This window comes from Engystomops pustulosus, unplaced genomic scaffold (genome assembly GCF_040894005.1).
Source record: "Engystomops pustulosus unplaced genomic scaffold, aEngPut4.maternal MAT_SCAFFOLD_158, whole genome shotgun sequence".
Taxonomy (NCBI): Eukaryota; Metazoa; Chordata; class Amphibia; order Anura; family Leptodactylidae; genus Engystomops; species Engystomops pustulosus.
Window position 1 is genome coordinate 128,282 of NW_027285038.1, and position 24,865 is coordinate 153,146.

General features: G+C 53.0%; 1 protein-coding gene across 1 annotated transcript in view; it reads right to left on the minus strand.

Moving 5' to 3' along the window:
- Window positions 1–24,865, minus strand: part of GARNL3 (GTPase activating Rap/RanGAP domain like 3) — a 236,191-nt gene that overhangs the window by 113,373 nt on the left and 97,953 nt on the right. The window contains 3 exon segments of the mRNA XM_072131865.1: window positions 9,872–9,983; window positions 10,056–10,130; window positions 10,211–10,315. Coding sequence (XP_071987966.1) covers window positions 9,872–9,983; window positions 10,056–10,130; window positions 10,211–10,315 — 292 coding nt within the window.

Genomic DNA, 24,865 nt, shown 5'->3' on the forward strand with positions numbered 1-24,865 from the left:
CCCTGTCTATGGTGATGGTAGAACCTCCTCTCCTCTAGGTGTAGAGGTTGTCCCCTGTCTATGGTGATGGTAGAACCTCCTCTCCTCTAGGTGTAGAGGATGCCCCCTGTCTATGGTGATGGTAGAACCTCCTCTCCTCTAGGTGTAGAGGATGCCCCTGTCTATGGTGATGGTAGAACCTCCTCTCCTCTAGGTGTAGAGGATGCCCGTGTGTATGGTGATGGTAGAACCTCCTCTCCTCTAGGTGTAGAGGAGGCCCCCTGTCTATGGTGATGGTAGAACCTCCCCTCCTCTAGGTGTAGAGGATGCCTCCTGTCTATGGTGATGGTAGACCCTCTTCTCCTCTAGGTGTAGAGGATGCCCCCTGTCTATGGTGATGGTAGAACCTCCTCTCCTCTAGGTGTAGAGGATGCCCCTGTCTATGGTGATGGTAGAACCTCCTCTCCTCTAGGTGTAGAGGATGCCTCCTGTCTATGGTGATGGTAGAATATCCTCTCCTCTAGGTGTAGAGGATGTCCCCTGTCTATGGTGATGGTAGAACCTCCTCTCGTCTAGGTGTAGAGGATGCCTCCTGTCTATGGTGATGGTAGAACCTCCTCTCCTCTAGGTGTAGAGGATGCCCCCTGTCTATGGTGATGGTAGAACCTCCTCTCCTCTAGGTGTAGAGGATGCCCCCTGTCTATGGTGATGGTAGAACCTCCTCTCCTCTAGGTGTAGAGGATGCCCCCTGTCTATGGTGATGGTAGAACCTCCTCTTCTCTAGGTGTAGAGGATGCCCCCTGTCTATGGTGATGGTAGATCCTCCTCTCCTCTAGGTGTAGAGGATGCCCCCTGTCTATGGTGATGGTAGAACCTCCTCTCCTCTAGGTGTAGAGGATGTCCCCTGTCTATGGTGATGGTAGAACCTCCTCTCCTCTAGGTGTAGAGGATGCCTCCTGTCTATGGTGATGGTAGAACCTCCTCTCCTCTAGGTGTAGAGGATGCCCCCTGTCTATGGTGATGGTAGAACCTCCTCTCCTCTAGGTGTAGAGGATGCCCCCTGTCTATGGTGATGGTAGAACCTCCTCTCCTCTAGGTGTAGAGGATGCCCCCTGTCTATGGTGATGGTAGAACCACCTCTCCTCCAGGTGTAGAGGATGTCCCCTGTCTATGGTGATGGTGGAACCTCCTCTCCTCTAGGTGTAGAGGATGCACCCTGTCTATGGTGATGGTGGAACCTCCTCTCCTCTAGGTGTAGAGGATGCCCCCTGTCTATGGTGATGGTAGAACCTCCTCTCCTCTAGGTGTAGAGGATGCCCCCTGTCTATGGTGATGGTAGAACCTCCTCTCCTCTAGGTGTAGAGGATGCCCCCTGTCTATGGTGATGGTAGAACCTCCTCTCCTCTAGGTGTAGAGGATGCCCCCTGTCTATGGTGATGGTAGAACCTCCTCTCCTCTAGGTGTAGAGGATGCCCCCTGTCTATGGTGATGGTAGAACCTCCTCTCCTCTAGGTGTAGAGGATGCCCCCTGTCTATGGTGATGGTAGAACCTCCTCTCCTCTAGGTGTAGAGGATGCCCCCTGTCTATGGTGATGGTAGAACCTCCTCTCCTCTAGGTGTAGAGGATGCCCCCTGTCTATGGTGATGGTAGAACCTCCTCTCCTCTAGGTGTAGAGGATGCCCCCTGTCTATGGTGATGGTAGAACCTCCTCTCCTCTAGGTGTAGAAGATGGCCCCTGTCTATGGTGATGGTAGAACCTCCTCTCCTCTAGGTGTAGAGGATGTCCCCTGTCTATAGTGATGGTAGAACCTCCTCTCCTCTAGGTGTAGAGGATGTCCCCTGTCTATGGTGATGGTAGAACCTCCTCTCCTCTAGGTGTAAAGGATGCCCCTGTCTATGGTGATGGTAGAACCTCCTCTCCTCTAGGTGTAGAGGATGCCCCCTGTCTATGGTGATGGTAGAACCTCCTCTCCTCTAGGTACAGAGGATGCCCCCTGTCTATGGTGATGGTAGAATCTCCTCTCCTCTAGGTGTAGAGGATGTCCCCTGTCTATGGTGATGGTAGAACCTCCTCTCCTCTAGGTGTAGAGGATGCCCCTGTCTATGGTGATGGTAGAACCTCCTCTCCTCTAGGTGTACAGGATGCCCCCTGTCAATGCTGATGATAGAACCTCCTCTCCTCTAGGTGTAGAGGATGCCCCCTGTCTATGGTGATGGTAGAACCTCCTCTCCTCTAGGTGTAGAGGATGCCCCCTGTCTATGGTGATGGTAGAACCTCCTCTCCTCTAGGTGTAGAGGATGCCCCCTGTCTATGGTGATGGTAGAACCTCCTCTCCTCTAATGTAGGGGATGCCCCCTGTCTATGGTGATGGTAGAACCTCCTCTCGTCTAGGTGTAGAGGATGCCCCCTGTCTATGGTGATGGTAGAACCTCCTCTCCTCTAGGTGTAGAGGATGCCCCCTGTCTATGGTGATGGTAGAACCTCCTCTCCTCTAGGTGTAGAGGATGTCCCCTGTCTATGGTGATGGTAGAACCTCCTCTCCTCTAGGTGTAGAGCATGTCCATGTCTATGGTGATGGTAGAACCTCCTCTCCTCTAGGTGTAGAGGATGCCCCCTGTCTATGGTGATGGTAGAACCTCCTCTCCTCTAGGTGTAGAGGATGCCCCCTGTCTGTGGTGATGGTAGATCCTCCTCTCCTCTAGGTGTAGAGGATGTCCCCTGTCTATGGTGAATTTAGAACCTCCTCTCTTCTAGGTGTAGAGGATGCCCCCTGTCTATAGTGATGGTAGAACCTCCTCTCTTCTAGGTGTAGAGGATGCCCCCTGTCTATAGTGATGGTAGAACCTCCTCTCCTCTAGGTGTAGAGGATGTCCCCTGTCTATGGTGATGGTAGAACCTCCTCTCCTCTAGGTGTAGAGGATGCCCCCTGTCTATGGTGATGGTAGAACCTCCTCTCCTCTAGGTGTAGAGGATGCCCCCTGTCTATGGTGATGGTAGCACCTCCTCTCCTCTAGGTGTAGAGGATGCCCCCTGTCTATGGTGATGGTAGAAACACCTCTCCTCTAGGTGTAGAGGATGTCCCCTGTCTATGGTGATGGTAGAAACACCACTCCTCTAGGTGTAGAGGATGCCTCCTGTCTATGGTGATGGTAGACCCTCTTCTCCTCTAGGTGTAGAGGATGCCCCCTGTCTATGGTGATGGTAGAACCTCCTCTCCTCTAGGTGTAGAGGATGCCCCTGTCTATGGTGATGGTAGAACCTCCTCTCCTCTAGGTGTAGAGGATGCCCCCTGTCTATGGTGATGGTAGAATCTCCTCTCCTCTAGGTGTAGAGGATGCCCCCTGTCTATGGTGATGGCAGAACCTCCTCTCCTCTAGGTGTAGAGGATGTCCCCTGTCTATGGTGATGGTAGATCCTCCTCTCCTCTAGGTGTAGAGGATGCCTCCTGTCTATGGTGATGGTAGAATATCCTCTCCTCTAGGTGTAGAGGATGTCCCCTGTCTATGGTGATGGTAGATCCTCCTCTCCTCTAGGTGTAGAGGATGCCCCCTGTCTATGGTGATGGCAGAACCTCCTCTCCTCTAGGTGTAGAGGATGTCCCCTGTCTATGGTGATGGTAGAACCTCCTCTCCTCTAGGTGTAGAGGATGCCCCCTGTCTATGGTGATGGTAGAACCTCCTCTCCTCTAGGTGTAGAGGATGCCCCCTGTCTATGGTGATGGTAGAACCTCCTCTCGTCTAGGTGTAGAGGATGCCTCCTGTCTATGGTGATGGTAGAACCTCCTCTCCTCTAGGTGTAGAGGATGCCCCCTGTCTATGGTGATGGTAGAACCTCCTCTCCTCTAGGTGTAGAGGATGCCCCCTGTCTATGGTGATGGTAGAACCTCCTCTCCTCTAGGTGTAGAGGATGCCCCCTGTCTATGGTGATGGTAGAACCTCCTCTTCTCTAGGTGTAGAGGATGCCCCCTGTCTATGGTGATGGTAGATCCTCCTCTCCTCTAGGTGTAGAGGATGCCCCCTGTCTATGGTGATGGTAGAACCTCCTCTCCTCTAGGTGTAGAGGATGTCCCCTGTCTATGGTGATGGTAGAACCTCCTCTCCTCTAGGTGTAGAGGATGCCTCCTGTCTATGGTGATGGTAGAACCTCCTCTCCTCTAGGTGTAGAGGATGCCCCCTGTCTATGGTGATGGTAGAACCTCCTCTCCTCTAGGTGTAGAGGATGCCCCCTGTCTATGGTGATGGTAGAACCTCCTCTCCTCTAGGTGTAGAGGATGCCCCCTGTCTATGGTGATGGTAGAACCACCTCTCCTCCAGGTGTAGAGGATGTCCCCTGTCTATGGTGATGGTGGAACCTCCTCTCCTCTAGGTGTAGAGCATGTCCATGTCTATGGTGATGGTAGAACCTCCTCTCCTCTAGGTGTAGAGGATGCCCCCTGTCTATGGTGATGGTAGAACCTCCTCTCCTCTAGGTGTAGAGGATGCCCCCTGTCTATGGTGATGGTAGATCCTCCTCTCCTCTAGGTGTAGAGGATGTCCCCTGTCTATGGTGAATTTAGAACCTCCTCTCTTCTAGGTGTAGAGGATGCCCCCTGTCTATAGTGATGGTAGAACCTCCTCTCTTCTAGGTGTAGAGGATGCCCCCTGTCTATAGTGATGGTAGAACCTCCTCTCCTCTAGGTGTAGAGGATGTCCCCTGTCTATGGTGATGGTAGAACCTCCTCTCCTCTAGGTGTAGAGGATGCCCCCTGTCTATGGTGATGGTAGAACCTCCTCTCCTCTAGGTGTAGAGGATGCCCCCTGTCTATGGTGATGGTAGCACCTCCTCTCCTCTAGGTGTAGAGGATGCCCCCTGTCTATGGTGATGGTAGAAACACCTCTCCTCTAGGTGTAGAGGATGTCCCCTGTCTATGGTGATGGTAGAAACACCACTCCTCTAGGTGTAGAGGATGCCCCCTGTCTATGGTGATGGTAGCACCTCCTCTCCTCTAGGTGTAGAGGATGCCCCCTGTCTATGGTGATGGTAGAAACACCTCTCCTCTAGGTGTAGAGGATGCCCCCTGTCTATGGTGATGGTAGAAACACCTCTCCTCTAGGTGTAGAGGATGCCCCCTGTCTATGGTGATGGCAGAACCTCCTCTCCTCTAGGTGTAGAGGATGCCCCCTGTCTATGGTGATGGTAGAACCTCCTCTCCTCTAGGTGTAGAGGATGCCCCCCGTCTATGGTGATGGTAGAACCTCCTCTCCTCTTGGTGTAGAGGATGCCCCCTGTCTATGGTGATGGTAGACCCTCCTCTCCTCTAGGTGTAGAGGATGCCCCCTGTCTATGGTGATGGTAGAACCTCCTCTCCTCTAGGTGTAGAGGATGCCCCCTGTCTATGGTGATGGTAGAACCTCCTCTCCTCTAGGTGTAGAGGATGCCCCCTGTCTATGGTGATGATAGACCCTCCTCTCCTCTAGGTGTAGAGGATGCCCCCTGTGTATGGTGATGGTAGAACCTCCTCTCCTCTAGGTGTAGAGGATGCCCCCTGTCTATGGTGATGGTAGAACCTCCTCATCTAGGTGTAGAGGATGTCCCCTGTCTATGGTGATGGTAGAATCTCCTCTCCTCTAGGTGTAGAGGATGCCCCATGTCTATGGTGATGGTAGAACCTCCTCTCCTCTAGTTGTAGAGGATGCCCCCTGTCTATGGTGATGGTAGAACCTCCTCTCCTCTAGGTGTAGAGGATGCCCCCTGTCTATGGTGATGGTAGATCCTCCTCTCCTCTAGGTGTAGAGGATGCCCTCTGTCTATGGTGATGGTAGAACCTCCTCTCCTCTAGTTGTAGAGGATGCCCCCTGTCTATGGTGATGGTAGAGCCTCCTCTCCTCTAGGTGTAGAGGATGGCCCCTGTCTATGGTGATGATAGAACCTCCTCTCCTCTAGGTGTAGAGGATGGCCCCTGTCTATGGTGATGGTAGAACCTCCTCTCCTCTAGGTGTAGAGGATGCCCCCTGTCTATGGTGATGATAGAACCGCCTCTCCTCTAGGTGTAGAGGATGCCCCCTGTCTATGGTGATGGTAGAACCTCCTCTCCTCTAGGTGTAGAGGATGCCCCTGTCTATGGTGATGGTAGAATCTCCTCTAGGTGTAGAGGAGGCCCCTGTCTATGGTGATGGTAGAATCTCCTCTAGGTGTAGAGGATGCCCCCTGTCTATGGTGATGATAGAACCGCCTCTCCTCTAGGTGTAGAGGATGCCCCCTGTCTATGGTGATGGTAGAACCTCCTCTCCTCTAGGTGTAGAGGATGCCCCTGTCTATGGTGATGGTAGAATCTCCTCTAGGTGTAGAGGAGGCCCCTGTCTATGGTGATGGTAGAATCTCCTCTCCTCTAGGTGTAGAGGATGCCCGCTGTCTATGGTGATGGTAGAACCTCCTCTCCTCTAGGTGCAGAGGATGCCCCCTGTCTATGGTGATGGTAGAACCTCCTCTCCTCTAGGTGTAGAGGATGCCCGCTGTCTATGGTGATGGTAGAACCTCCTCTCCTCTAGGTGCAGAGGATGCCCCCTGTCTATGGTGATGGTAGAATCTCCTCTAGGTGTAGAGGATGCCCCCTGTCTATGGTGATGGTAGAACCTCCTCTCCTCTAGGTGTAGAAGATGCCCCCTGTCTATGGTGATGGTAGAACCTCCTCTCCTCTAGGTGTAGAGGATGCCCCCTGTCTATGGTGATGGTAGAATCTCCTCTAGGTGTAGAGGATGCCCCCTGTCTATGGTGATGGTAGAACCTCCTCTCCTCTAGGTGTAGAGGATGCCCCCTGTCTATGGTGATGGTAGAACCTCCTCTCCTCTAGATGTAGAGGATGTCCCCTGTCTATGGTGATGGTAGAACCTCCTCTCCTGTAGATGTAGAGGATGTCCCCTGTCTATGGTGATGGTAGAACCTCCTCTCCTCTAGGTGTAGAGGATGCCCCCTGTCTATGGTGATGGTAGAACCACCTCTCCTCTAGGTGTAGAGGATGCCCCCTGTCTATGGTGATGGTAGAACCTCCTCTCCTCTAGGTGTAGAGGATGCCCCCTGTCTATGGTGATGGTATAACCTCCTCTCCTCTAGGTGTAGAGGATGCCCCCTGTCTATGGTGATGGTAGAACCTCCTCTCCTCTAGGTGTAGAGGATGCCCCCTGTCTATGGTGATGGTAGAACCTCCTCTCCTCTAGGTGTAGAGGATGCCTCCTGTCTATGGTGATGGTAGAATCTCCTCTCCTCTAGGTGTAGAGGACGCCCCCTGTCTATGGTGATGGTAGAATCTCCTCTAGGTGTAGAGGATGCCCCTGTCTATGGTGATGGTAGAACCTCCTCTCCTCTAGGTGTAGAGGATGCCCCCTGTCCATGGTGATGGTAGAACCTCCTCTCCTCTAGGTGTAGAGGATGCCCCCTGTCTATGGTGATGGTAGAACCTCCTCTCCTCTAGGTGTAGAGGATGCCCCCTGTCTATGGTGATGGTAGAACCTCCTCTCCTCTAGGTGTAGAGGATGCCTCTTGTCTATGGTGATGGTAGAACCTCCTCTCCTCTAGGTGTAGAGAATGCCCCCTGTCTATGGTGATGGTAGAATCGCCTCTCCTCTAGGTGTAGAGGATGCGCCCTGTCTATGGTGATGGTAGAACCTCCTCTCCTCTAGGTGTAGAGGATGCCCCCTGTCTATTGTGATGGTAGAACCTCCTCTCCTCTAGGAGTAGATGATGCCCCCTGTCTATGGTGATGGTAGAACCTCCTCTCCTCTAGGTGTAGAGGATGCCCCCTGTCTATGGTGATGGTAGAACCTCCTCTCCTCTAGGTGTAGAGGATGCCCCTGTCTATGGTGATGGTAGAACCTCCTCTCCTCTAGGTGTAGAGGATGGCCCCTGTCTATGGTGATGGTAGAACCTCCTCTCCTCTAGGTGTAGAGGATGCCCCCTGTCTATGGTGATGGTAGAACCTCCTCTCCTCTAGGTGTAGAGGATGTCCCCTGTCTATGGTGATGGTAGAACCTCCTCTCCTCTAGGTGTAGAGGATGCCCCCTGTCTATGGTGATGGTAGAACCTCCTCTCCTCTAGGTGTAGAGGATGTCCCCTGTCTATGGTGATGGTAGAACCTCCTCTCCTCTAGGTGTAGAGGATGCCTCCTGTCTATGGTGATGGTAGAACCTCCTCTCCTCTAGGTGTAGAGGATGTCCCCTGTCTATGGTGATGGTAGAACCTCCTCTCCTCTAGGTGTAGAGGATGCCCCTGTCTATGGTGATGGTAGAACCTCCTCTCCTCTAGGTGTAGAGGACGCCCCCTGTCTATGGTGATGGTAGAATCTCCTCTAGGTGTAGAGGATGCCCCTGTCTATGGTGATGGTAGAACCTCCTCTCCTCTAGGTGTAGAGGATGCCCCCTGTCCATGGTGATGGTAGAACCTCCTCTCCTCTAGGTGTAGAGGATGCCCCCTGTCTATGGTGATGGTAGAACCTCCTCTCCTCTAGGTGTAGAGGATGCCTCTTGTCTATGGTGATGGTAGAACCTCCTCTCCTCTAGGTGTAGAGAATGCCCCCTGTCTATGGTGATGGTAGAATCGCCTCTCCTCTAGGTGTAGAGGATGCGCCCTGTCTATGGTGATGGTAGAACCTCCTCTCCTCTAGGTGTAGAGGATGCCCCCTGTCTATTGTGATGGTAGAACCTCCTCTCCTCTAGGAGTAGATGATGCCCCCTGTCTATGGTGATGGTAGAACCTCCTCTCCTCTAGGTGTAGAGGATGCCCCCTGTCTATGGTGATGGTAGAACCTCCTCTCCTCTAGGTGTAGAGGATGCCCCTGTCTATGGTGATGGTAGAACCTCCTCTCCTCTAGGTGTAGAGGATGGCCCCTGTCTATGGTGATGGTAGAACCTCCTCTCCTCTAGGTGTAGAGGATGCCCCCTGTCTATGGTGATGGTAGAACCTCCTCTCCTCTAGGTGTAGAGGATGTCCCCTGTCTATGGTGATGGTAGAACCTCCTCTCCTCTAGGTGTAGAGGATGCCCCCTGTCTATGGTGATGGTAGAACCTCCTCTCCTCTAGGTGTAGAGGATGTCCCCTGTCTATGGTGATGGTAGAACCTCCTCTCCTCTAGGTGTAGAGGATGCCTCCTGTCTATGGTGATGGTAGAACCTCCTCTCCTCTAGGTGTAGAGGATGTCCCCTGTCTATGGTGATGGTAGAACCTCCTCTCCTCTAGGTGTAGAGGATGTCTCCTGTCTATGGTGATGGTAGAACCTCCTCTCCTCTAGGTGTAGAGGATGTCCCCTGTCTATGGTGATGGTAGAATCTCCTCTAGGTGTAGAGGATGCCCCCTGTCTATGGTGATGGTAGAATCTCCTCTAGGTGTAGAGGATGCCCCCTGTCTATGGTGATGGTAGAACCTCCTCTCCTCTAGGTGTAGAGGATGCCCCCTGTCTATGGTGATGGTAGAACCTCCTCTCCTCTAGGTGTAGAGGATGCCCCCTGTCTATGGTGATGGTAGAATCTCCTCTCCTCTAGGTGTAGAGGATGCCCCCTTGTCCTGGTCACAGGCCGAGGTATAAAAAGCTCTTTGGAGAGATCCTTGTACTGTCCGTTCAGGTATTTGTACATTGTAATGAGGTCTCCCCTCAGTCGTCTTTTTTCTAAACTGAATAATCCCTCATTTTGTAATCTGTCAGTGTATTCTAGTTCCCCCATTCCCCTAATAATCCTGGTTGCTCTCCTCTGCACCCGTTCCAGCTCTACTATATCCTTTTTATACACTGGTGCCCAAAACTGTCCACAATATTCCATGTGTGGTCTGACCAGGGATTTGTATAAGGGTAAATCGGTGTAGGGTCCCATTAATAGCCACAGGATGAGACTCTACAGCTCCGCTCCCAACATGACAACCACTCACCGTCTATCAGCAGCACCCCACTGTCCGTGGAGACCAAGAGAGACGGACCCCAGGAATCCCCTCCGAGCACGTCATACGAGAAGTCATTACAGAAACACTGAGACTCCCAGGGCTGCGGAGGAAGGAAAGGGACATCTAGTCCTTGACCTCACAAATGGAGGGGTCCCCTGGAGCGTGGACCTACCTCTCTCCTGCACAGCCCCGTGGTCGCCAGGCTGGTGGGAGCGTCTCCTCTTACAATGGTCTTTAGCTTTAGGGCCTGGGAAGGAGGAGATAACATACTGAGCAGCCACAACACCTAATGAGGGACACAATCACCCCTAGCACCCCAATGCTGACCTGGCCAATACGGACAAACTCCGCCTGACGCGCCTCTTCTTTCTTCCTGGCAGATTTGGGCGATTCCGGGAGGACGTCACTGAATGATCGTCTGTTTAGCATGTTCTAGAAACAGAGAGAACAGACCCCATTATCACATGCCCCTGTCCAGCCCTGCGGGTCACATCCATGGGGTGATGCTGCCATCACGTGCCCCTGTCCACCCCCTTTAGGTCACATCCATGGGGTGATGCCGCCGCTTGTGTGTCCCTATCCACCATGTGGTGATGCTACCATCATGTGTCCCCTATCTACCTCCTCGAGGTCACATCCATGGGGTGATGCCGCCTCTTGTGTGCTCCCCCTGTCCTCCCCCTTTAGGTCACATCCATGGGGTGATGCCGCCTCTTGTGTGCCCCCCTGTCCTCCCCCTTTAGGTCACATCCATGGGGTGATGCCGCCCCTTGTGTGCTCCCCCTGTCCTCCCCCTTTAGGTCACATCCATGGGGTGATGCCGCCCCTTGTGTGCTCCCCCTGTCCTCCTCCTTTAGGTCACATCCATGGGGTGATGCCGCCCCTTGTGTGCTCCCCCTGTCCTTCCCCCTTTAGGTCACATCCATGGGGTGATGCCGCCCCTTGTGTGCCCCCCTGTCCACCCCCTTTAGGTCACATCCATGGGGTGATGCCGCCCCTTGTGTGCCCCCCTGTCCTCCCCCTTTAGGTCACATCCATGGGGTGATGCCGCCCCTTGTGTGCTCCCCCTGTCCTCCCCCTTTAGGTCACATCCATGGGGTGATGCCGCCCCTTGTGTGCTCCCCCTGTCCTCCCCCTTTAGGTCACATCCATGGGGTGATGCCGCCCCTTGTGTGCTCCCCCTGTCCTCCCCCTTTAGGTCACATCCATGGGGTGATGCCGCCCCTTGTGTGCTCCCCCTGTCCTCCCCCTTTAGGTCACATCCATGGGGTGATGCCGCCTCTTGTGTGCCCCCCTGTCCTTCCCCTTTAGGTCACATCCATGGGGTGATGCCGCCTCTTGTGTGCCCCCCTGTCCTTCCCCTTTAGGTCACATCCATGGGGTGATGCCGCCTCTTGTGTGCTCCCCCTGTCCACCCCCTTTAGGTCACATCCATGGGGTGATGCCGCCGCTTGTGTGCTCCCCCTGTCCTCCCCCTTTAGGTCACATCCATGGGGTGATGCCGCCTCTTGTGTGCCCCCCTGTCCTCCCCCTTTAGGTCACATCCATGGGGTGATGCCGCCTCTTGTGTGCCCCCCTGTCCTTCCCCTTTAGGTCACATCCATGGGGTGATGCCGCCTCTTGTGTGCTCCCCCTGTCCACCCCCTTTAGGTCACATCCATGGGGTGATGCCGCCTCTTGTGTGCTCCCCCTGTCCTTCCCCTTTAGGTCACATCCATGGGGTGATGCCGCCGCTTGTGTGCTCCCCCTGTCCTCCCCCTTTAGGTCACATCCATGGGGTGATGCCGCCTCTTGTGTGCCCCCCTGTCCTCCCCCTTTAGGTCACATCCATGGGGTGATGCCGCCTCTTGTGTGCCCCCCTGTCCTTCCCCTTTAGGTCACATCCATGGGGTGATGCCGCCTCTTGTGTGCTCCCCCTGTCCACCCCCTTTAGGTCACATCCATGGGGTGATGCCGCCTCTTGTGTGCCCCCCTGTCCTTCCCCTTTAGGTCACATGCATGGGGTGATGCCGCCCCTTGTGTGCTCCCCCTGTCCACCCCCTTTAGGTCACATCCATGGGGTGATGCCGCCCCTTGTGTGCTCCCCCTGTCCTCCCCCTTTAGGTCACATCCATGGGGTGATGCCGCCTCTTGTGTGCCCCCCTGTCCTCCCCCTTTAGGTCACATCCATGGGGTGATGCCGCCCCTTGTGTGCTCCCCCTGTCCACCCCCTTTAGGTCACATCCATGGGGTGATGCCGCCCCTTGTGTGCTCCCCCTGTCCTCCCCCTTTAGGTCACATCCATGGGGTGATGCCGCCCCTTGTGTGCTCCCCCTGTCCTCCCCCTTTAGGTCACATCCATGGGGTGATGCCGCCCCTTGTGTGCTCCCCCTGTCCTCCCCCTTTAGGTCACATCCATGGGGTGATGCCGCCCCTTGTGTGCTCCCCCTGTCCTTCCCCTTTAGGTCACATCCATGGGGTGATGCCGCCCCTTGTGTGCTCCCCCTGTCCTCCCCCTTTAGGTCACATCCATGGGGTGATGCCGCCCCTTGTGTGCCCCCCTGTCCTCCCCCTTTAGGTCACATCCATGGGGTGATGCCGCCCCTTGTGTGCTCCCCCTGTCCTCCCCCTTTAGGTCACATCCATGGGGTGATGCCGCCTCTTGTGTGCTCCCCCTGTCCTCCCCCTTTAGGTCACATCCATGGGGTGATGCCGCCCCTTGTGTGCTCCCCCTGTCCTCCCCCTTTAGGTCACATCCATGGGGTGATGCCGCCCCTTGTGTGCTCCCCCTGTCCACCCCCTTTAGGTCACATCCATGGGGTGATGCCGCCCCTTGTGTGCTCCCCCTGTCCTTCCCCTTTAGGTCACATCCATGGGGTGATGCCGCCTCTTGTGTGCTCCCCCTGTCCTCCCCCTTTAGGTCACATCCATGGGGTGATGCCGCCCCTTGTGTGCTCCCCCTGTCCTCCCCCTTTAGGTCACATCCATGGGGTGATGCCGCCCCTTGTGTGCTCCCCCTGTCCTCCCCCTTTAGGTCACATCCATGGGGTGATGCCGCCTCTTGTGTGCTCCCCCTGTCCTCCCCCTTTAGGTCACATCCATGGGGTGATGCCGCCTCTTGTGTGCTCCCCCTGTCCTTCCCCTTTAGGTCACATCCATGGGGTGATGCCGCCTCTTGTGTGCTCCCCCTGTCCACCCCCTTTAGGTCACATCCATGGGGTGATGCCGCCTCTTGTGTGCTCCCCCTGTCCACCCCCTTTAGGTCACATCCATGGGGTGATGCCGCCCCTTGTGTGCTCCCCCTGTCCTCCCCCTTTAGGTCACATCCATGGGGTGATGCCGCCGCTTGTGTGTCCCTATCCACCATGTGGTGATGCTACCATCATGTGTCCCCTATCTACCTCCTCGAGGTCACATCCATGGGGTGATGCCGCCTCTTGTGTGCCCCCCTGTCCTTCCCCTTTAGGTCACATCCATGGGGTGATGCCGCCCCTTGTGTGCTCCCCCTGTCCTCCCCCTTTAGGTCACATCCATGGGGTGATGCCGCCCCTTGTGTGCTCCCCCTGTCCTCCCCCTTTAGGTCACATCCATGGGGTGATGCCGCCCCTTGTGTGCTCCCCCTGTCCACCCCCTTTAGGTCACATCCATGGGGTGATGCCGCCCCTTGTGTGCTCCCCCTGTCCTCCCCCTTTAGGTCACATCCATGGGGTGATGCCGCCTCTTGTGTGCTCCCCCTGTCCTTCCCCTTTAGGTCACATCCATGGGGTGATGCCGCCTCTTGTGTGCTCCCCCTGTCCTCCCCCTTTAGGTCACATCCATGGGGTGATGCCGCCCCTTGTGTGCCCCCCTGTCCACCCCCTTTAGGTCACATCCATGGGGTGATGCCGCCTCTTGTGTGCTCCCCCTGTCCACCCCCTTTAGGTCACATCCATGGGGTGATGCCGCCCCTTGTGTGCCCCCCTGTCCTCCCCCTTTCGGTCACATCCATGGGGTGATGCCGCCCCTTGTGTGCTCCCCCTGTCCTCCCCCTTTAGGTCACATCCATGGGGTGATGCCGCCCCTTGTGTGCCCCCCTGTCCTTCCCCTTTAGGTCACATCCATGGGGTGATGCCGCCTCTTGTGTGCCCCCCTGTCCTCCCCCTTTAGGTAACATCCATGGGGTGATGCCGCCCCTTGTGTGCCCCCCGTCCTCCCCCTTTAGGTCACATCCATGGGGTGATGCCGCCCCTTGTGTGCCCCCCTGTCCACCCCCTTTAGGTCACATCCATGGGGTGATGACGCCTCTTGTGTGCTCCCCCTGTCCTCCCCCTTTAGGTCACATCCATGGGGTGATGCCGCCCCTTGTGTGCCCCCCTGTCCACCCCCTTTAGGTCACATCCATGGGGTGATGCCGCCCCTTGTGTGCTCCCCCTGTCCTCCCCCTTTAGGTCACATCCATGGGGTGATGCCGCCCCTTGTGTGCTCCCCCTGTCCTCCCCCTTTAGGTCACATCCATGGGGTGATGCCGCCCCTTGTGTGCTCCCCCTGTCCTCCCCCTTTAGGTCACATCCATGGGGTGATGCCGCCCCTTGTGTGCTCCCCCTGTCCTCCCCCTTTAGGTCACATCCATGGGGTGATGCCGCCCCTTGTGTGCCCCCCTGTCCTCCCCCTTTAGGTCACATCCATGGGGTGATGCCGCCCCTTGTGTGCTCCCCCTGTCCTCCCCCTTTAGGTCACATCCATGGGGTGATGCCGCCTCTTGTGTGCCCCCCTGTCCTCCCCCTTTAGGTCACATCCATGGGGTGATGCCGCCGCTTGTGTGCTCCCCCTGTCCACCCCCTTTAGGTCACATCCATGGGGTGATGCCGCCTCTTGTGTGCCCCCCTGTCCTTCCCCTTTAGGTCACATCCATGGGGTGATGCCGCCGCTTGTGTGCTCCCCCTGTCCACCCCCTTTAGGTCACATCCATGGGGTGATGCCGCCTCTTGTGTGCCCCCCTGTCCTTCCCCTTTAGGTCACATCCATGGGGTGATGCCGCCGCTTGTGTGCCCCCCTGTCCTTCCCCTTTAGGTCACATCCATGGGGTGATGCCGCCCCTTGTGTGCTCCCCCTGTCCACCCCCTTTAGGTCACATCCATGGGGTGATGCCGCCTCTTGTGTGCTCCCCCTGTCCTTCCCCTTTAGGTAACATCCATGGGGTGATGTATGTATGTATGTATGTATGTATGTATGTATGTATATATGTATGTATGTATATATGTGTGTATATATATATGTATTGTGAGACACTGAAGGGGTTAACTGTGGATGGGCGGTATGTTTCCCCTAGGTTTTCCTATTATGCAAGGCCTTAGTGCTGAGGTTGTGTTGTCCAGCACCTTGGACACAGGTGGTGGGAACAGCCCAATCAGTCTGCATAAAGCCGCTGAGCAGAGCTGAGAGTGTGCTCTCTGAGTGGAGGCTGGAGAGCACACAGCCCTGACCCCTGTGCCTGGAGCAGCCAAGTGATTTTGTTAGTGGTGAGTCAGAGAACCATTGTTTAGTTAGCACCCTGACGGGTAGGATATTATTTTGTTTTGATGCCTGAATGTGAAGGCTGTTTTATTTTGTTCCTGCTGAAATAAACGCAGGCGAGACCTGTTTTGGACTGTACTTTGGTGTCACTGTCGTGAACTGCATCCCAGCACCCCGCTACCACGGTCTCTACTGGGCCAAATCCCCACAGTATGTATGTATGTATGTATGTATATGTGTATGTATGTGTATGTATATGTATGTATGTATGTGTATGTATATGTATGTATATGTATGTATGTATGTATGTAAATGTATGTATATGTGTATATGTATGTATGTATGTATATGTAAGTGTATGTATGTATATGTATGTATATGTATGTAAATGTATGTATGTATGTATATGTATGTAAATGTATGTATGTATGTAAATGTATGTATGTATGTAAATGTATGTATGTATGTATATGTACGTAAATGTATGTATGTATGTATATGTATGTATGTATATGTATGTATGTATATGTATGTGTATGTATGTATATGTAAATGTATGTATGTATGTATATGTATGTATGTATGTATATGTGTATATGTATGTATGTATGTAAATGTATGTAAATGTATGTATGTATGTAAATGTATGTATGTATGTATGTATGTATATGTACGTAAATGTATGTATGTATGTATATTTATGTATGTATATGTATGTATTGTGAGAAAGTAAGAGGTATTGTGTGGGAAAACCGCTATCTGTCCTACAGGCAGATGATGGGTGTGTGGTAAAAGCCCTGGGCTTGTCTGCAGTAACCCAAGGGTTAATGCAGACATGATAAGCAGGAATAGTCTGTTTTGTCTGTGTTGGCCTAGCTAACACAGACACATTTGTATTGTCCGTACTGGGCCGGCTTATTATGGAGTAGGGGTAGGCTGGTAGTGGGACTCCTACTCCACCCGGGCTTTGGTCCTGGGTTTGTGAATTGCCCACAGGTGCGGGTCACAGGGGCAGGGTCACAGGGGCAGGGTCACAGGGGCAGGGTCACAGGGGCAGGGTCACAGGGGCAGGGTCACAGGTGCGGGTCACAGGCCTCGTTAGGGCCTGATTTAGTCTGCAGGCCAGAAGCAGTAGGAGAGGCCCTACCTGGAGAGCTGAAAGCGAGATTGCATTCTCACAGCAAAGGAGCGTGTGCCCGGCAGCCTGGTACCCGGATAGCTAGGGTCCGCCAAATGTATTAGACAGCGCCTAGCCGGGCAGGAATTACTTTTGTAGCGTTTTTGCATGTGCCTAAGCCAAGGCTGAAGTTGTGTTCTGTTTTGCAAGTGTGAATAAACACTTAAGTTGGACTTAAACCTGCGTGTGTCCCTGCTTCCTGCACTGCTACCAGTCAACTACCAGAGCAATTCCCCACAGTATGTATGTATGTATGTATGTATGTATATATGTTTAGATAGCACCCTGACGGGTAGGATATTATTTTGTTTTGATGCCTGAATGTGAAGGCTGTTTTATTTTGTTCCTGCTGCAATAAACGCAGGCGAGACCTGTTTTGGACTGTACTTTGGTGTCACTGTCGTGAACTGCATCCCAGCACCCCGCTACCACGGTCTCTACTGGGCCAAATCTCCCACAGTATGTATATATGTATTTATGTATATATGTATGTATACAGGCGGTCCCCTACTTAAGAACACTCGACTTGCATACGACCCATAGTTACAAACGGAGCTCTGGATATTGGTAATTTATTGTACTTTAGTCCTAGGCTACAATGATCAGCTGTAACAGATATCACAGGCGTCTGGAATGAAGATTTAGTGTTACTCCTGGTTCTTATGACAACACAACATTTTTAAAATCCAATTGTCAGAGAGACCAAAAAAGTTCTGGCTGGGAGTACAATGATAAAATATACAGTTCCGACTTACATACAAACTCGACTTAAGAACAAACCTACAGACCCTATCTTGTATGTAACCCAGGGACTGCCTGTATATGTATGTATATATATATATACAATGTATGTATGTATGGCTGGGTCGTATAGTGCGGTCTTCTCATCCTATGTGAGAGGAGTTTCCATTTTGATACCTAGAACTATCGAATTGAACCTATGGGACTCCTCATGCGATAAGGAGGGTTGGTAAGAAATGTGCGGTGCCAGGGGTGCACTTACCTCCTCCGCTCTGCTGTAATGTTGTGTGGAAATGAGTACAATTCATATCTAAGGTAGGAGAATTCCCGGGATGGTTTATGGGGGATTTTAACTCTGTTCTTTCCAATACTAAAGACCCAAGCCGGCCAGACGGAAACATATATAGATGTCTTATAGATGTTATCACGGGTGGTCCCGCGACCCATACCACAGGCTCACCCGTGCTCCGCGGGGCTCGCAGGAGTGGTGCCGGCGCAGCTAACCTCTCCCCGATCCGGAATCGCTGCCGAGCTCCCCCTCCTAGGGCGCGCGTGTGGCGCCTTCAGGAAATTTAAAGGGCCAGTGCACCACTAATTGGTGCAATGGCTGATCACTTCCCCTTTAAAAACCCTGCACCTTCCTTACAATCTTGCCAGATCTTTGTGCCTCACAGCCTGAGAGAAGGCTATTCTGCGATTTGCCTGCGATTCCTGTGTCTCCAGCGTTCCTGACCTCCTCCGTGTTCCCGTGTTACCTGAGCTCCTCCGTGTTCCAGTGTTACCTGAGCTCCTCCGTGTTCCTGTGTTACCTGAGCTCCTCCGTGTTCCAGTGTTACCTGACCTCCTCCGTGTTCCTGTGTTACCTGAGCTCCTCCGTGTTCCTGTGTTACCTGACCTCCTCCATGTTACCTGAGCTCCTCTGTGTTCCCGTGTTACCTGACCTCCTCCGTGTTCCAGTGTTACCTGACCTCCTCCGTGTTCCAGTGTTACCTGAGCTCCTCCGTGTTCCAGTGTTACCTGAGCTCCTCTGTGTTCCCGTGTTACCTGACCTCCTCCATGTTACCTGAGCTCCTCTGTGTTCCCGTGTTACCTGACCTCCTCCGTGTTCCAGTGTTACCTGACCTCCTCCGTGTTCCAGTGTTACCTGAGCTCCTCCGTGTTCCAGTGTTACCTGAGCTCCTCCGTGTTCCCGTGTTACCTGACCTCCTCCGTGTTCCCGTGTTACCTGACCTCCTCCGTGTTCCCGCGTTACCTGACCTCCTCCGTGTTCCAGTGTTACCTGAGCTCCTCCGTGTTCCAGTGTTACCTGACCTCCTCCGTGTTCCCGTGTTACCTGAGCTCCTCCGTGTTCCCGTGTTACCTGAGCTCCTCCGTGTTCCCGTGTTACCTGAGCTCCTCCGTGTTCCCGTGTTACCTGAGCTCCTCCGTGTTCCCGTGTTACCTGAGCTCCTCCGTGTTCCAGTGTTACCTGAGCTCCTCCGTGTTCCCGTGTTACCTGACCTCCTCCGTGTTCCCGTGTTACCTGACCTCCTCCGTGTTCCAGTGTTACCTGAGCTCCTCCGTGTTCCAGTGTTACCTGAGCTCCTCCGTGTTCCAGTGTTACCTGAGCTCCTCCGTGTTCCCGTGTTACCTGAGCTCCTCCGTGTTCCCGTGTTACCTGAGCTCCTCCGTGTTCCCGTGTTACCTGAGCTCCTCCGTGTTCCCGTGTTACCTGAGCTCCTCCGTGTTCCCGTGTTACCTGAGCTCCTCCGTGTTCCCGTGTTACCTGAGCTCCTCCGTGTTCCCGTGTTACCTGAGCTCCTCCGTGTTCCCGTGTTACCTGAGCTCCTCCGTGTTCCAGTGTTACCTGAGCTCCTCCGTGTTCCAGTGTTACCTGAGCTCCTCCGTGTTCCAGTGTTACCTGAGCTCCTCCGTGTTCCCGTGTTACCTGAGCTCCTCCGTGTTCCAGTGTTACCTGAGCTCCTCCGTGTTCCAGTGTTACCTGAGCTCCTCCGTGTTCCAGTGTTACCTGAGCTCCTCCTTGTTCCCGTGTTACCTGAGCTCCTCCGTGTTCCCGTGTTACCTGAGCTCCTCCGTGTTCCAGTGTTACCTGAGCTCCTCCGTGTTACCTGAGCTCCTCCGTGTTACCTGAGCTCCTCCGTGTTCCCGTGTTACCTGACCTCCTCCGTGTTCCTGTGTTACCTGAGCTCCTCCGTTTTCCAGTGTTACCTGAGCTCCTCCGTGTTCCTGTGTTACCTGAGCTCCTCCGTGTTCCAGTGTTACCTGAGCTCCTCCGTGTACCAGTGTTACCTGACCTCCTCCGTGTTCCAGTGTTACCTGAGCTCCTCCGTGTTCCAGTGTTACCTGAGCTCCTCCGTGTTCCAGTGTTACCTGAGCTCCTCCGTGTTCCCGTGTTACCTGAGCTCCTCCGTGTTCCCGTGTTACCTGAGCTCCTCCGTGTTCCCGTGTTACCTGAGCTCCTCCGTGTTCCCGTGTTACCTGAGCTCCTCCGTGTTCCCGTGTTACCTGAGCTCCTCCGTGTTCCCGTGTTACCTGAGCTCCTCCGTGTTCCCGTGTTACCTGAGCTCCTCCGTGTTCCAGTGTTACCTGAGCTCCTCCGTGTTCCAGTGTTACCTGAGCTCCTCCGTGTTCCAGTGTTACCTGAGCTCCTCCGTGTTCCAGTGTTACCTGAGCTCCTCCGTGTTCCAGTGTTACCTGAGCTCCTCCGTGTTCCCGTGTTACCTGAGCTCCTCCGTGTTCCCGTGTTACCTGAGCTCCTCCGTGTTCCCGTGTTACCTGAGCTCCTCCGTGTTCCCGTGTTACCTGAGCTCCTCCGTGTTCCCGTGTTACCTGAGCTCCTCCGTGTTCCCGTGTTACCTGAGCTCCTCCGTGTTCCCGTGTTACCTGAGCTCCTCCGTGTTCCCGTGTTACCTGAGCTCCTCCGTGTTCCCGTGTTACCTGACCTCCTCCGTGTTCCAGTGTTACCTGACCTCCTCCGTGTTCCAGTGTTACCTGACCTCCTCCGTGTTCCAGTGTTACCTGACCTCCTCCGTGTTCCAGTGTTACCTGAGCTCCTTCGTGTTCCTGTGTTACCTGACCTCCTCCGTGTTCCTGTGATCCTCCGTGCTGCTGTCCTGTGTACCAGTGATCCTCCGTGCTGCTGTCCTGTGTACCAGTGTTCCTCCGTGCTGCTGTCCTGTGTACCAGTGTTCCTCCGTGCTGCTGTCCTGTGTACCAGTGTTCCTCCGTGCTGCTGTCCTGTGTACCAGTGATCCTCCGTGCTGCTGTCCTGTGTACCAGTGATCCTCCGTGCTGCTGTCCTGTGTACCAGTGATCCTCCGTGCTGCTGTCCTGTGTACCAGTGTTCCTCCGTGCTGCTGTCCCGTGTACCAGTGTTCCTCCGTGCTGCTGTCCCGTGTACCAGTGTTCCTCCGTGCTGCTGTCCCGTGTACCAGTGTTCCTCCGTGCTGCTGTCCCGTGTACCAGTGATCCTCCGTGCTGCTGTCCCGTGTACCAGTGATCCTCCGTGCTGCTGTCCCGTGTACCAGTGATCCTCCGTGCTGCTGTCCCGTGTACCAGTGTTCCTCCGTGCTGCTGTCCTGTGTACCAGTGATCCTCCGTGCTGCTGTCCTGTGTACCAGTGTTCCTCTGTGCTGCTGTCCTGTGTACCAGTGTTCCTCTGTGCTGCTGTCCTGTGTACCAGTGTTCCTCTGTGCTGCTGTCCTGTGTACCAGTGATCCTCCGTGCTGCTGTCCTGTGTACCAGTGTTCCTCTGTGCTGCTGTCCTGTGTACTAGTGATCCTCCGTGCTGCTGTCCTGTGTACCAGTGTTCCTCCGTGCTGCTGTCCTGTGTACCAGTGTTCCTCCGTGCTGCTGTCCTGTGTACCAGTGATCCTCCGTGCTGCTGTCCTGTGTACCAGTGATCCTCCGTGCTGCTGTCCTGTGTACCAGTGTTCCTCCGTGCTGCTGTCCTGTGTACCAGTGATCCTCCGTGCTGCTGTCCTGTGTACCAGTGATCCTCCGTGCTGCTGTCCTGTGTACCAGTGATCCTCCGTGCTGCTGTCCCGTGTACCAGTGATCCTCTGTGCTGCTGTCCTGTGTACCAGTGTTCCTCTGTGCTGCTGTCCTGTGTACCAGTGTTCCTCTGTGCTGCTGTCCTGTGTTCCTGTACCCATCTGCTTGGACCTCCTGTTGCTGACCCCGGATTTGACCCTGACGTTGCTTCTCTGCCGCCTGCCCTGACCCTGTGCCTGGACTGTGACCAATAGACTGTTTGCCGTCTCTGTACCCCGACCTTGGCCGCCACTGCAGACAAGTCACGCCTGAGGAAGGACCTGGTGGTACCACGCCGCAGTCTGTCTAACCTGCCTTGCGGCGGGCTCTGGTGAAAACCGGGTGCCACTTAGACTGCGTCCCAGGTAGTGGCTTGTGCCATCGTCTGCGTGGTCCAGAGGATCCACATCCCTCTAGCCTGAGTCTTACAGATGTCGGGGGATGTGCCGGCATGTTCTTGTTACTTGGAATTCCTTTTCTAGAATAGACTTAGCGCCGGTACGTGTCAGCGCCGGTACGTGTCAGCGCCGGTACGTGTCAGCGCCGGTACGTGTCAGTGGTGGATGAGACTGTAAGGAGGGATGTGATAACCGCAAGGGAAATGTAATCACACGGGCGGACGCTGGACAAGGACAACAAGGAGCGGATTATCACGGCCAATAATCCTCCTTAAGAGGAAAACTAACAAATAGTTAGATAATTTGTGGATTTAGACAGGAAAAGGAGAAGAAGAAAGCCACAAAGAGAAGGAGAAGAAGAAGAAAGCCACAAAGAGAAGGAGGAGAAGAAAGCCACAAAGAGAAGGAGAAGAAGAAGAAAGCCACAAAGAGAAGGAGAAGAAGAAGAAAGCCACAAAGAGAAGGAGGACAAGAAGAAAGCCACAAAGAGAAGGAGGACAAGAAGAAAGCCACAAAGAGAAGGAGGACAAGAAGAAAGCCACAAAGAGAAGGAGAAGAAGAAAGCCACAAAGAGAAGGAGAAGAAGAAGAAAGCCACAAAGAGAAGGAGAAGAAGAAGAAAGCCACAAAGAGAAGGAGGAGAAGAAAGCCACAAAGAGAAGGAGAAGAAGAAGAAAGCCACAAAGAGAAGGAGGAGAAGAAAGCCACAAAGAGAAGGAGAAGAAGAAGAAAGCCACAAAGAGAAGGAGGACAAGAAGAAAGCCACAAAGAGAAGGAGGACAAGAAGAAAGCCACAAAGAGAAGGAGGACAAGAAGAAAGCCACAAAGAGAAGGAGAAGAAGAAAGCCACAAAGAGAAGGAGAAGAAGAAGAAAGCCACAAAGAGAAGGAGAAGAAGAAGAAAGCCACAAAGAGAAGGAGAAGAAGAAGAAAGCCACAAAGAGAAGGAGGAGAAGAAAGCCACAAAGAGAAGGAGAAGAAGAAGAAAGCCACAAAGAGAAGGAGGAGAAGAAAGCCACAAAGAGAAGGAGAAGAAGAAGAAAGCCACAAAGAGAAGGAGGACAAGAAGAAAGCCACAAAGAGAAGGAGGACAAGAAGAAAGCCACAAAGAGAAGGAGAAGAAGAAAGCCACAAAGAGAAGGAGAAGAAGAAGAAAGCCACAAAGAGAAGGAGAAGAAGAAGAAAGCCACAAAGAGAAGGAGAAGAAGAAGAAAGCCACAAAGAGAAGGAGGAGAAGAAAGCCACAAAGAGAAGGAGAAGAAGAAGAAAGCCACAAAGAGAAGGAGGAGAAGAAAGCCACAAAGAGAAGGAGAAGAAGAAGAAAGCCACAAAGAGAAGGAGGACAAGAAGAAAGCCACAAAGAGAAGGAGGACAAGAAGAAAGCCACAAAGAGAAGGAGGACAAGAAGAAAGCCACAAAGAGAAGGAGAAGAAGAAGAAAGCCACAAAGAGAAGGAGAAGAAGAAGAAAGCCACAAAGAGAAGGAGAAGAAGAAGAAAGCCACAAAGAGAAGGAGAAGAAGAAGAAAGCCACAAAGAGAAGGAGAAGAAGAAGAAAGCCACAAAGAGAAGGAGGACAAGAAGAAAGCCACAAAGAGAAGGAGGACAAGAAGAAAGCCACAAAGAGAAGGAGGACAAGAAGAAAGCCACAAAGAGAAGGAGGACAAGAAGAAAGCCACAAAGAGAAGGAGGACAAGAAGAAAGCCACAAAGAGAAGGAGGACAAGAAGAAAGCCACAAAGAGAAGGAGGACAAGAAGAAAGCCACAAAGAGAAGGAGGACAAGAAGAAAGCCACAAAGAGAAGGAGGACAAGAAGAAAGCCACAAAGAGAAGGAGAAGAAGAAGAAAGCCACAAAGAGAAGGAGAAGAAGAAGAAAGCCACAAAGAGAAGGAGAAGAACAGGTTAATAGAACCCAGATCAGCGGATTGCGGTGTAGGAAGAGTATAACTCCTATCTGACTAATAAAAACAAGGGACACTGCGGGAGCGGGATGCCTGCTAAGGGACGGATTCAAAAGACTAAGGAACAACAAGAGTTAACTAGAATTAAAGCCATTAACCCCTTCCCGCCGCAGCCCTTTTTTCGTTTTTGCGTTTTCATTTTTCACTCCCCACATTCAAAAATCTGTAACTTTTTTATTTTCCCACGTGCAGAGCTGTGCGACTTGTTTTCTGTGTAACACATTGCACTTCATAGTGACGGTATGTAATATTCCTGCCGTGTACTGGGAAGCAGGAAAACCATTCCAAATGCAGTGAAATTGGTAAAAAACGTATTTGTGCCAAATTCTTGTGGGCTTGGATCTTACGGATTTCACTGAGCGCCCAAAATGACGCGTCTACTTTATACTTTGGGTCGGTGCGATCATGGGGGGGTAACACATTAATACAGGTTTTATAATGTTTTCATACATTTACAAAAATTAAAACCTCCTGTACAAAATTTTTTGGGGGGATTTTGCCGTCTTCTGGCGCTAATAACTTTTTTATACTTTGGTGTACGGAGCTGTGGGTGGTGTCATTTTTTTGAGGATTTTGATGACGTTTACAATGTTATCAATTTTAGGACTGTACGACCTTGTGATCACTTTTTATAGAATTTTTTCTTTTTTTTTAAATGGTAAAAAAGCGCCATTTTTCAACTCTGGGCGCGATAATCCGTTACGGGGTTAAACGCAGTGAAAAACGGTTATCATATTTTGATAGATCGGGCATTTTCGGACGCAGCGATACCTGATGTGTTTATGATTTTTACTGTTTATTTATATTAATATCAGTTCTAGGGAAAGGGGGGGGGATTTGAATTTTTAGGTTTTTTTAATTTTTTTTTAGGTTGTCTGATCGATCCTAACATACTACAGTATATGGGGCAGTATATGGGGATTTTCCTCCTCATTCATTACAACGTGCTGATAGCGCCTCCAGGAGGCCGCAGTAGGGTCACTAACTGAAGCTCCTGTCTGCAAGGGTTATGGAGAGCAGGATGTATAGGACGCGCCAGCCGCACTGTGGAGGGAGCGCTCACACTCAGGCTGAGGGTGGTCCATAGGGCTCACCCCAGGGAGTTCATAGAAGAAGCCTAGAACCAAGCGCCAAGTAAAGATAGCGCCACCATGTGGAGCAGAGCGGAAGGATAAGGAAATACAGAATAGATTTGGGTTTTCCC